The sequence below is a fragment of the Cervus canadensis genome, chromosome 28 (genome assembly GCF_019320065.1).
Source record: "Cervus canadensis isolate Bull #8, Minnesota chromosome 28, ASM1932006v1, whole genome shotgun sequence".
NCBI lineage: Eukaryota > Metazoa > Chordata > Mammalia > Artiodactyla > Cervidae > Cervus > Cervus canadensis.
Window position 1 is genome coordinate 42,995,053 of NC_057413.1, and position 12,976 is coordinate 43,008,028.

The 12,976-nt window shown below is 55.0% G+C and overlaps 1 protein-coding gene across 3 annotated transcripts in view; it reads right to left on the reverse strand.

Annotated features, from left to right (window-relative positions):
• The window catches only part of MDGA1 (MAM domain containing glycosylphosphatidylinositol anchor 1), a 58,702-nt gene extending 46,756 nt beyond the window's left edge, over positions 1-11,946 (reverse strand). For all 3 annotated transcript variants that reach the window (XR_006266126.1, XM_043450334.1, XM_043450335.1), the window contains exon 1: positions 11,822-11,946. Coding sequence is in view for 2 of the 3 variants with exons in the window: in XM_043450334.1 (XP_043306269.1) it covers positions 11,822-11,888 (67 nt within the window). In the remaining variant the exon portion in view is untranslated. The remainder of the gene's footprint in view (positions 1-11,821) is intronic.
• Between the last annotated feature and the right edge of the window lie 1,030 nt (positions 11,947-12,976).

Consider the following 12,976-nt stretch of genomic DNA (forward strand, 5'->3'; position numbering starts at 1 on the left):
CAATCGGAAGAACTTTCCTACCAAGGACCAGACATTGAGCAAACAGCAGTGGGGTGGCCTGGGCTCATTTGGGTGTGGGGCCTACTGACAGGCAGAAAGACGGACGGGGTAGATCATGGCTTCTAGAAGAGTCCCTCGGTTTCTTGCTCCCTCGAATAAGAAGGGTCCACAGAGCTCTCCTGCAGCTGGGACTGAGAGGAGCCACCTGCTAGAGGAGAGAGGTACCGACCAGGGGAAATGAACCGCCTCACAGAAGGATAAACAGACAGTGTGTTGGGGTGAGGAGGAGAAAATGAGCATGAGCAGATGGGCAACTGGACCTCATAGGAATGTTGGGGGGGGGGGGGTTGTGCTAGCAAGCCTCTTCCTGGCCCTGGCTTCCAGTCTTCTCTAAGGTTCCTTCTGGGCGTCCTTGGAGCAGCCAGAGCCCCCCACCCACCCAGCCACCTGAACTAGGCTGGCAGGGTCCAGGGAGGTGGGGAGAGGAACAGCTGTTCACATCCATCTAAATCTGCTCATTTCAAGAAACACCAGCTGATCCCGAGGTTTTGTGGTAAACGCTGCTCATTACCTACCCAGCTTTCATTCTCCCCTTCTATCTAAATAAACCCTGACATTCTCTTAGGTGAGAATCCATCTGAAAGGCTGTTATTTCTCAGCCTCCCTCACCTAAGAAAGGCCAGTAAGATGTAAGCAGACATCATTGGGAGGGGGCTCCTGGAAAAGCTGACTCAACTTTTCTGACTGGGTAAACGACTCGCCCTTGTAAGTGTCCCTTCCTTCTTCCTGTCTGGAATGTGTCACGATGGCTGAGCCCCAGCAGCCTTTTGGTGACTTTGAGGCAAAATGCTCTAAGGCAAGGGTTCCCGAACTTTGCTGCACATCAGAATCACCTGGGGATTTTTTTTTAAATGCTGATCCCTGGTTCTCACTCCCAGACATTCTGATTTATTTGATATATGACCTAAACACTTTCTTTTTTTTTTTAAACACTCCCAGGTAATTCTAATATGCAGGAGGTTTGAGAAGCACCACTGTAAGAAGATCAGAGCAGCAAGATGAAAGGGACCTGGATCTCTAGTGAGCAAGGAGCCACCAGAACAGCCGCACAGAGTCTACTTCTAGACTTAAGTCACTTTAATTTGTTTGAGACTCTGTAGTCAGTTCTTTGGTTCTGGCAACAAAATGTGACTCCTTTTTTTTTTTGGCCTCCCAGCATGGCAATGTGGGATCTTAGTTCTCCAACCAGGTATCAAACCCACGCCTCCTGCACTAGAAGAGCAGAGTCTTAACCACTGGACCACCAGGGAAGTCTTCAGAATGTGATTCCTAACTGATATAGGACAAGAGAAGACTCTTGAGAGTCCCTTGGACTGCAAGGAGATCAAACTAGTCAATCCTAAAGGAAATCAATCCTGAATATTCATTGGAAGGACTGCTGCTGAAACTGAAGCTCCAATACTTTGGCCACCGGATGGGAAGAGCTGACTCACTGGAAAAGACCCTGATGCTGGGAAAGATTGAGGGCAGGAGGAGACGGGGACGACAGAAGACAAGATGGCTGGATGGCATCACCGACTCAATGGACGTGAGTTTGAGCAAGCTCCGGGAGCTGGTGTGCTGCAGTCCAGGGGGCTACAAAGAGTCAGACACAAATGAGTGACTCAACAACAACAACAATAGGACTGAGGGTCCTCATCAGCACCCCATCACCCACAGCACAGCCTGGGGAACAAAGCAGTGGTCAGTTCTTGCTGTCAGGAAGGTCACACTCGGGCAAGCATGAGACTTGGCATTGGGCGGCCTTGAGCTCAAATCCTGACTCCACTACCTCTAACTGCTGGGCCTTGGGCAAGTCCCTTGAGCTGAGCCTCAGCTTCTCCAGCTGTAAGGTGAGGACGCTGGGAAAGACTCCACTCTCCTGCTGCACTGCGAGGTCCTGGGGGAAAGTGTCCACCTCTGCAGCCACAGCGCCGACCGCCCCTCCAGACACGCAGCAGGTACTCATTCAGTATCTGCTTGCTTCACACTGAATTGCTGCAATGTGGTCCAGCTCTGAAATTTTCATTCCCTCTAAACTAAAATGAGAAGAGAATAAACAAAAAGGCCACATTTCCAAAAGGTAACATAATTTGCCTATTGAAAATCACTGAAAATGACATTCCCAGAGCAGCTTCTTAGGGTCTCTCTAGGTTCGAGACTGGAAAATCCCTGGCTAGAAGAAGGGCAAGAGAGTCCAGTCTCCTAGGCTCCTGACCTAGATGCTCCAGTTAGAACCACAAAACTAGAAAGTCCCCTGGTTCATCATGTAAAAAATAGTGAGGTTGTTTTTTTTTTTTAAGTGTCCAGACGATCGTGGTAGAAACAAAGCTTGGACGGTGACCTGGAAAACGCAGAGATGCCCTCAGAAAACCCAAGGGAAGAAGGCATCTGCTTGGGCCTGACTCATTCAGATGCGCTGTCTACACCAGCTGTGCCCAGGAATCAACTGGAGGGCTCTTCCGACCACAGCTGCCTTGATGCCACCTGCGGAGTTTCTGATTCAGGAGGTCTGGGGGCGGAGCCAGGCATCTGTTGTTGAAAAAGCTCTCCAGGTGGTTCTGACAGGCTGCCCGGGCTGAGAACCAGTTCTCTGCACAGCTTCCAACCCTCCAGATCATCAAAGTCAATCTCGGCTGAGTTTCTGGGACTGGAAAGGAACCAAGAAGAGCCTGGGGTGGAACCTCCGAGGCCAGCCCAGCAGCAACTCCGGACCCACACACGTCACCCTTCCCCCGACAGAGGTCACCCCAACTATCACTGCAGCTCCAGCTTCTCACGGGCAGGAGGCCCGGCCTGGCGAGGGAAACTGGGGTGCCAGCCCTGCCTGGCCTGTAGCCTGCACCTCCTGCTTCCACACGCCGCCCACACCCGGGGCTCCCGACCATCTGCCGGCCAGCCCTAAACAGAGTCCTCAGAGTGCGCCTCGGAGTTTACAAAGTGCTATTCCTCTCAGTTCCTCTGCAATTCCAAGAGGTGGGCGTGCCTGAACCAGCCTTCCAGATAAGGAAGCTGAGCTCAGAGAGGCAAGACTCCTGGGTCAGGGGCCCTCAGTGAGCTGCCCCCTGGCCCGCCAACCCAAGTCATCCCATCTGAGTCCAGTCCTCTTTCCTGCCTTCTCTTGCTGCCCAAAGAGCCACCTCCTGTGGGCCAGCCGCACCGGCATCCCCCAGGAGTTTGTTGGAAATGCATTCTCTCTGCTCAGCCTCAGACCCACCGAATCAGAAATCCCCGGGGGCTCCCGCTGGCCCTCAAAGACCCCACTTTATGCTGCAGCCGCCACCCACCAACCTCCCAGCCCCCAGATGGCCCTTACTCCGTCTCCTCTCCCATCTCAGATGGCTCTTCCTCCCCTGGACTGCATCCCTCCCCTGGCTTTCCGGTTCCCATCCTCCCTGGGGCCACCTTGTCTGTCTCCACCTTCTCCTCCCCGGCTCTCCAGGGCACTGGTCTTAGCTCAGTCTCCTCTCTCCCTCTATCCTCTCTTCGTTGGCCATTTTTTAGAAAATGTTGACTGGAGTATAGTTGCTTTGCAACGTTGTGTTAGTTTCTGCTGGGCACTTCCTTGGCAATTTCATCCCACCTCGTGGTCTCAGCCCACATGACTGTGTAGACATAAATCCAGATATGTGAGTCCGTCTCTCAGAACAGATGTCTCCCTCCTGAGCACCCCCACCCACGTCCACCTGCTCCATCAACATCTCTCCCAGACATCCCAGTGCCAGAATCGCGTGAAGTTCAAAACTACACCAACACTGTCATTCAAATAAAGCTATTCACTTAGGGGACTTCCCTGGAAGTCCAGTGATTAAGACTTCACCTTCCAATGCAGGGGTGCAGGTTCAATCCCTGGTAAGGAAGCTAAGATCCCACATGACTCGGGGCCAAAACACCAAAACATAAAACAGAAGCAATATTGTAACAAATTCAATAAAGACTTAAAAAAAAAAAAAAAAAAACTATTCACAGAGGACTTGCTAAGTGCCCGGCACAGTGCTCAGGGCTTCCCAGGTATGGCTCATTGCAAGCTTATCACAAACCCATCTGACAAGCAGTAAAGCCACAGCTTTGAAAGCAGATGTAATTTCTTGGACTCTCACAACTGGTTCAAACCTGGGTTCCTTACCAGAAGTCCAGACGTTGAACTGCTTTACTCCACACTACTGCCTGACTTGCTGTGGTCTTTGTTCTATCTCATTGCCGTGGTGTGCCAAGCTTCCCAGCTCCAAACAGCTCCTATCCCTGTCTGAGCTCTGAAGCACTGTCAGGACCCAGTGACTGGGCAATCTCACTTCTCGCCTTTTCTAACAGTCTCTACTACATCCATCCCCCGCCCCCATCCCCAGCTTCCTACAGTCCAGTTTCTACACGGCCGCCAGAAAGATTCTATTAAAAAGGTGTCAATTCATGTCCCTCCTCTGTTCAAAATCCTCCCAGGGCTCCCACTTCTTTCAGAATAAAACCCAAAGACCTCCCATAGCCTTCACAGCTGCAAACAGCCTGGCCCCAGTAATTCTCTAATCCCACCTCCTACCCCCCATGGCTCACTCCATTGCAGCCATACTGGACTCCCCATTATTACTAAATAGTCCAGGCATGTTTCTACCCCAGGGCCTTTGCACTGGCTATTCTCCTGCCTGGATCACACTTCCTGCAGATGTCTGTGGGCCTTCCTCCCTCAGGCATTTTCAGGTCTCTGCTCAGGGAGGGGGGACCCACTCTGGGAGCACCCCTACTCCTAACTAATGTATGTGAACTTGAACTTGGCTGCTTTGCCCTTTGTATAGAACTCATGACCAGAGAATCCATTGTATACTTATTCACTGACTTCTTTACTGCCTGTCTCCCCTCAACTTGAACAAGAGAACAAGAGCGTGTTTCTTTCATTAAATTCACAAGTGCTCCATACAGAGCCAAACTCAAATGTTTGCCGATTGGCGGCAGTTCTCATACCGACTCCTTCCTGTCCATTCTCACGGCCACCACCCCGGATAAAGCTCTCACTACAATCTCACCAGACAACTGCCAGATCTCCTGACCAGTCTACCTCCTCTTAAACACAGCCTCCTCAAAACACACAGCTGCAGGACCACCCAGCCTAATATAAGCTCCCTGGATCATATCAACCCATTCACCTGCTCAAGACCCTCCTGATACTATCTCCCAAACCCAAGAGTCCAGCCTACTGCCTCTAGGCACAGGCCTTATAATCAGCAAATCTGGGTTCAAGCCCAGCTCTGCCACTTGGACAAGTAAATTCACCCTTTTGAGTCCTCAGTTTACTCTTGGGTAAAATGGGCTGATGAATGACTCTCTTAAGGGACTGTGTGATAATGATTAAAGAAGACAATACATATTCCTGATCTCATCCTGGGAAGTTAATGTTAGCAATTTTTATTATTATTCCTTTACTGCTCCAACTCTCATTGTCCTGACTCCCTTTTAACCTATGTTCCGGCCCAAATGAATGACTCACTACTCCCCCCTCCCCACACACAGGTTCTTTATCCTCCTTGCCTTTGCCATAAGAAGCCATCCACCTGAGATGCCACTCTCTCTCCTTACTTCTATTTGTCAAGGCCAGTTCAAATGCCCCCTCCTCTAAAAGGCTTTGGAAGTAATTTCCTCCCCCTTGGTATTCCCACAGCCCTTTATCTGCCCTTGCCACATGGCATTTATCAAGATCTTCCAGGAACCACCGTCTTGTATGTGATTCCTCTCCCCTTCTCTTTGAGGGCAGAGCCTGCATCTTATTTATCTCAGTAGCCTTGTCAATGCTCAGAACGGGGCCTTCATCAGGGAGGTACTCAGTAATTTAATGGATAGTGAGAAGGACACTGGGCCTCCCAGGCGGCGCTAGTGGTAAAGAACCCACCTGCCAATGCATCAGAGAGACATAAGAGATGCAGGTTCGATCCCTGGGTGGGGAAGATCTCCTGGAGGAGGGAATGGCAACCCACTCCAGCGTTCTTACTTGGGGATCCCATGGACAGAGAACCCTGGCAGGCTACAGTCCATAGGGTCACAAAGAGTTGGACACGACTGACGTGACTTAGCACACATGAGATGGACACAATGATGTTTTCCTACTTCCAAATCAGAAGGCCCACTGGGATCGAGTCTCCAAGCCACTTCCTACCAGCTGTTTGACCTTGCAAATCCTTACACTCTTAGTTTCCTCATCTATTAAATGGGGACAATAGGACCCACTATTCTGACCTCTCAGAATGTTATGGAATCAAAGCAGGTAGAGGTGTGAAAATGCTTGTTAATACACATGGCACTTACAAACCTATAAGATGTTGTTGTTATAACCAACAACTCTCCCCCTAAAACATTCGTTCCGAGGACTTCCCTGGTAGTCTAGTGGTTAAGAATCTGCCTTGCCATGCACGGGACACAGGTTCCATCCCTGGTCAGGAAACGAAGATCCCACATGCCGTGAAGCAACTAAGCTCAAACGCTGCAACTCCTGAGCACACGCACCACAAAGAAAGATCCCGCGTGCCACAACTAAGACCTGATGAGGCTAAATGAAGAAACAGTTCAGTCCTCTTTGCACAAGAAGATGCCTGAAAGAATCTTCATCGAATGCAGTGCCGGATGTCCGGTGAGTTTTACTTTCTTCCTTATACTTTTATGTTTTCTCTGATTGCTTATGCAGAAAACACATGTTACTCATAGGCGTGGGAAAAGGGAGATGGCATTAAGAAAAAAAGGTTCTTTCCTTTGAGTTAGGCATTGCTCTTGCCTTCCGGATCAGCATCTAAATGCAACAGGGGCCCTTTAACACCTAGTACCAGGGCACAGCAGGGTCTTCTGACTGTGGGGAGGAAGATGCAGACGAGGGGGCCATACCCAGTTCTCAAAGAGGCAGCTCTGCCAAAGCATGAGCCCCTGCTCTGCACACAGCCCCACGGGTCAGGAACCAACCCAGCCAAGCCCCACCAGGAAGCTCTCCTCCAATCTAGGGTGTCAGACATGTGGCTCTGACCATAGGCAAATGCCCTGGATGCTAGGGTGGGAACACGGGAGCTAGTGCAGGGAGTCTGGAGCTTCAGAAGGCCCTAGGGAACCCCCATGGGCCCCAGGCTAAGTAATTAGAATAACTCTCATCCTACTGGGAGGCTTGAGGCCAAGGGAGCCCAGGAAAGGCAAGAAGCCATGTGATGGCCAAGCCCGCCCCCTGCTGGCCACATCTGGAGCGGCAGAGCCAGTGGCACAAAGCAGGGTCCCCAGGCACCTGGGCCCTTCTCAGGCCCCAGAGTCCAGAGGCAGGTCGGAGTCCGGGAGGGCTCATCCAGGACTGAGCGACCCAACGTCCCAGCTCCCAGGTTCCGTGTTTTTGCCTGATGGGGAATCTCCTGGCCCAACCTCCGTGAACCCAGCCACCAGGAGATAACAGGTAAGAGTAGGGGAGAGGAAGACAGAAGGGAGTGGGGTGGGGGTGGGGGAGGATATGGGGGAGAGGAGGGCCTCACACTCCTGGCTGTCTCACTCCTCCCAGGCCAGCCCGTGCCTCCTGGGCAGCTGGGGAGAAGCGGGTGGCCGCTACCACTGCCCGGATTTCCACTCCCGCCCCCAGGTATTGATTTCCTGCATCATTCATTTGCCGGCCTTGGCGGCTGTGATTAGCTCCCTCCATTCTCCCTATGGAGCCCCCCGCCCGTCCCTCCATGTTCCAGCAAAGCAGAGCTAATACCAGGCTCTAAATGAGGCTTTGCCACCCTGGCCCCAGCAGCTCACAGTCAGGTCTGGCCAATTACAAGGAGGCTCTCAGCATGTCCACAGCCAGCCCCTCGAAGAGGTGCTTTCCTGGCCAATAAACAAACTCCTCCTCTCTAACCACCCCCATTTCCCAGAGCCCCCTTCCAGGCAGGAAGCACAAATCTGCAGCCTGCAGCATACGGTGGGACGTCATGTGGATCTTGACCTGAAGGGGGGAACTCTCCTGCCTGAAATGAGGCCTGGGAGCCCTCAAACTAGCGGAGGAGCCAACTTAAACTTGGGGGGGGGGGGGCGGGGAGGGTGCAGATAATGCTGACAAAGCAAATAAAACAACCTGGATTTGTGAACACAAGGTCCTCTTTCTCCCTTGTGTAGTTTCCATCACTGAGAAGGAAGAAGGGACAAGAGGCAGGGACCTTCTCGAGGATACTTAGAAAACCCCAAGCCTTCTGCTTGCCCTGGGAGGCCAGAGTTTTCATATGCTATGAGTTCCTTCACCAGCAGGCAGCCAGTTTCAAGGCATGGGGTAGAAATGTCAGTGAAAATTCCCAAGGGTGCCCACACCCAGATCAACACCCAGAAGATGGCACTGGGAGACACACCTCCTCAAATTCCCTTTCCGCACCCCTCGGAGGAGGGGGGAAAAAACCTGACTTAGTGATAATTCTGTAAGCTATGTTGCTCTTGTCAAATTATTCAACATCTGTCTTCATGTTCCCACAAAAATTAGCATAGGATAGTAGTTTCTGATGACACCTTTAGTGAAATATTTTGACTTCCACCAGTAAGTTGCAAACAACCTGTCTTAAGGATAATGTCAATTCCCACTCCTGCATATTAAATAATCCAGGGGTTTGTTGTGTTTTTGAAAGGGAGAGGAGTCCCACTGACCTGCTGCTGGCTGGAAGTCCAGCGGCTATGGGAGGAAGAGAGGAAGCCAGGGTGGAGGAGAGGGTGTTCTCTGATGCTAACCACACACAGGACACTTCCCCTCCATCCCCTGGCTACTGTCTTTGCCCCAAAACGAGGTCTCTGTGGCCAGCCCACCTCCCCCTGGCATGCCAGAAAGCAGATTACAAGATCCACCCCGGAGCACAACAAACTGGCCCAGGAGATTGGGAGGCGGGAGGGAAGAGGAGACTAGCTCCAAATGGACCATCTGCTCCAGTCCTCAGCTGCCGTAGCATCTGTGCTCCCAAGAGCAAAGCCACCTGGCTGACCGAGACCCCCTCCCCAACCCTACTGTGGACAGTGGACCTCAGAACCAACAAGTGGACACTCGGAGGGGAGCCGGGCACCTTCTTCCTACCAGCCTCCGCAGAGAGCCGCGGCCCAGGCAAGATCCTGATGGCTTTACCCTCCACGTCCTGTTCTTCCTCCTCCTTCTCAGTTCAGTTTCCATGTTAATCTGCCACTCCCTTAGCCACACAGGCTGGGAAGATGCAGGGACTGCCTTGCCCAGGCACACTTTTATCTTCTGTGCCTTGAGCAAAAGCTTCTGCTTCCCCACTCACTGCCACGGCAGTTAAGGTGCCCTCCGGCTGCCAGCCTAGGACTCCATGACTCGCCCTAAGCAGAGATTCTCAAAGAGCCCCCACTACCCTGCTGAAAACCATCCTGGACAGACTTCTAGGGGAGAAAGAATTTCAAGAAGCATTTCTTCAACTTCCTCCCAACAATGGCCCTTCATTCATGCAACAAATATTTGCCCATGCCAGGCACCATGCTCGGTGCCGACATACAGTGATGGATGGGCATGAGTGGCCATCTCTCACCCCCACACTTTTACTCTTTTCTCACCTGCTTTGGAGCGGGAGGCGGGGCGCAGAAGAACTAGCTCTCCATACTGTTTCTTAACCCAGACTCAGTGATAGAGTAGTTCTCCCTTCTGCTAGAGCTAGCCAAATTTCTAGCATCACAGCCTCTTGCCATCCTTCTCCTCACACTAGATCTTCCATTCTCTCCATCTACCCCGATTAAGGCTTTCCACCCTGCAGTTCCCCAGAGGCCCCAGACTTCCTTGGAAGCAAACTCTCAAAGGGAAAGTGGAAAGAATGTCACCCAAGAGCTCCAGGTTGGCCCCAGTGCGCCAAGCCCACCTTGATTTGCTCTGAGAGCAGCTAGAACCCAGGCACATGAGGGCGTGGAGAAAATACAGTGGAAGGGGGACTTATAAGGCAATGGCTAAATCCTGGCCCCAGAGTCCTGTGAGTGAGGGTCCACAGAGATCACTGCCCCACCCCTTGCCCTCATGGCTGGGGTTTCCAGGCTAGGCTCACGAGAGCCTCTTCGAAATGGATCCCAGGCAACCCTGCAGAAGGGTGAAGAAGCTAGAGGGGATGGAGGAGACGGATGGCCAGGAGATGAGCCTGCCAGATCTGCCCAAGGGCACTGAGAGGGAAGAGCAGGGCGGAGGACAGCAGCAGAGACGGAAGGCTCCCCATCACTCTCCAGAGCCCCTGGGGTGTGGTGAGAAGGCAGAGGCCTCGGCTGGGCCCTCCTGAGGTCACCTCTTAAGGAGGCAGTGAAGTTGTAGGGAAATCTCGAGGAGAAAAAAAGAAACAGGACCCGCTCAGTACACCAGGTATCTTCCCCTGCCCCGGGGAGGCCGAGGCCTCGGGAACCTTTCAGGGGCCTCCTCTCCACAGCCCAGCCCCTCAGTCCCTGCTGCATTCTTCTCCCTTCTTGCCCTTTCTGGCCTATGTAAAGGGCCAGGCAGCAAGAAACACACAAACTAATTAAGAAGCAGAGTTTGGCCAGATGCCTGAGCCAGCCTCCTGGGGGAATTAAACCCAAGCTAGCTAGCTGTGTAGGGCCAGGAGGATGTCACCTCACAGATACCACCACCCACCCAGGACACCCTTCCCTCTTGCCAGGCACTCCCAGAAAGAGGCATTTAGCATCTGCACTTGAGGATGGCAACTGAGGGGACAATGCCTCAGCTCTCACCCCCTCCCCAGAACAGCTCAAGCCCTCTCCTGATTTAGAGGTGAATAATCAGGTCGTCCACCCTAAAGAAAGAGAATCGTCCCCACTCCAGCAACACCGCATTAAAAAAGTGACCCACACAGACCACCCTGCAGTCAGGAGAAGGTACGTAAGGGCCACCGGGCCCCAAAGACTTTTTGTACTGTGGGTCAGGGCATTACCGGCTGCTAGAACTCAAGACGGAGGGTTCCTAAGAGGGATGAGCCCTTGTGACCCTGAACGGATGATGCTGGCTCGCAGGATCTTTCCCCCAGAAAACCCGTGAGAGAGAAGGGAGAAGCGGGTAACCAGAGTTCCCTTGGCGCCTGAGAGCCGGGCGTGCGGACGCGGGAGCAAAGCTGCGTGGGCAGGAGGCAGAGTTTGGACACGTCACCTGACGGGCGCGTGCCGTGTTTGCTTTCCCGGGGACCGTGGTTGAATGTCTGCGTGCGCGCAGGGAGAAGGAAGGTGGAGCTGGGGTTTTGTAGCTGGGGACAGGAAGAACTAACCAGCTCAGGAGAGGTCCGAGAAGGGATCCTGGCTTCTTGGGAGCCGGATCTAGGGGATGCCTGCATCTGCTTGGGCTGTCAAGAAGCGAAGCCTCCCGAGAGACCTGGGAAAGCAAGCCCGCCGCCGGGCCGCGGAGCTGGCAGCCAGCTCGCCCGCAAGCCGCGCGCAACTCCAGATTGTGCGGCGCTCGGCTTCCACTCCAGAGGCCGAGTTAGGGTGGAACGAGATTTCGGTGCAACTCGCTTTCTCAGTCCCCACTGTGCTGTCTGTCAGGGTCTCCCGGGCCAGCTGGATGCTCTCAAGGCTTCCGATTCATTCCCGCCCCTGGCAGGGTTTGGGAAAGTGTGTACTACCTCCTCCTGGCATCCCCGGCTTAACGCCAGACCCCACGACCTGCCTCCGTGCGCTGAAGCAGCTAGCTCGATTTCCTCGCGCTCTGGAAAAGGGCGGGGACCCGGGCATCCACTCCAGAGTCCGAGCCGGGGTACCCACGAAACCCGGGCAGCGCGCACTTTGCGCCTCTTGCAAAGTTTCCGCGCGGGGCTGAACGGGCTTACAGCGGGACGCGGGCTCTTACCGTAGACTCCTTGTCCCCGGCAGTGGAAGGGGATCAGCGCCAGAAGTAGAAGGCAGGTCACCTCCATCTTCACGGCCCGTTCTTCATCCCCGCGAGGCGGCGCAGCCCGAGAGGCAGTGGGGGGCGCATCCGCCGGGGCCCCTCCGTGCCCCTTGCGTCTTCCCCTTCCCCGAGAGGCGACGGAGGGGGCGGCGGCGGTGACCAGCAGACTGAGGAGGCGGCGGCGGCGGCAGCGATCCGGGTTTCTCCTCCGGCGGGGCCGCTGCCCGCGTGGGGACACAGGGGGCGCTGGCCTGGCCCCGGGTGCCTCGGCGCGCCCGGCGCAGCAGCCAGCGCCCCGGCCCGAGGAGCCCGGCCGCCGAGCCTCTCCGGGTCCCCAGGGCTGTCCGCTCGGGGTTCTGGGTTCCAGGGACCCCTCCGCGGAGGCGGAGGCGCTTGGATCCAACAGGCCACCGACGACTGACAAACTTGTCGTTTCCCCGCCCAGGGGACGCCCCTCCGTGGAGCGGGGGCGGGGAGGCCGGGGCTCGGCTCGGGTTAATCCGCTATCTCCAGTTCTGCGGCCGGTGCTGGGGGCTCAATGGCCCGATCCAAGGGGGCCGGGCTGCGCGTCCTCTCGGAGGCGAAAAGCCCCGACTCTGGGCCTCCAGAGCCGGGGAGAAATGCCGGCTGGGCTCCGCCGAGGGGCGAGAGCCACGGGTCCCCGGCTCCGCGAAGTTAGCCGAGCCGCGGAGGAACCCCGGGGAGGAATCGCGCCCCAGCGCCCCGCGGGAATCAGAACAATTCCATCCAAGAGAGGCCCCAGAACGCGGGGAAAGAAGGAAAGTTTGAGTCGTTTGAAAAATATTCGCGCTCTCGCCGAGGCCGGGGCTGCGGCGCTGGAGCCGCTCGCCGCCTCCGCTCGCCGCGCTCCGCTCCCGCCGTCTGGTCGCGGCGGTGGCGCTCCGGGGCTCGGAGCTCTCGGGAGAGCGGGGCTGCGCCGCGCCCCAAGTTGGTCGTCCCCGCCCCCGCCCGGCGGCCTCTGCCGGCGGGGGCCCAAAGCAGGCGGGGCCAGGCCGGACCGGGCTCCCGGGCGCGGCGGCCGCGGGGCTCCGGGCCGTGGGAGCTCTCGGCTCGCTCGGCAACTTGGGCTTCGCTGTGCAGCTTTCCGCCCCC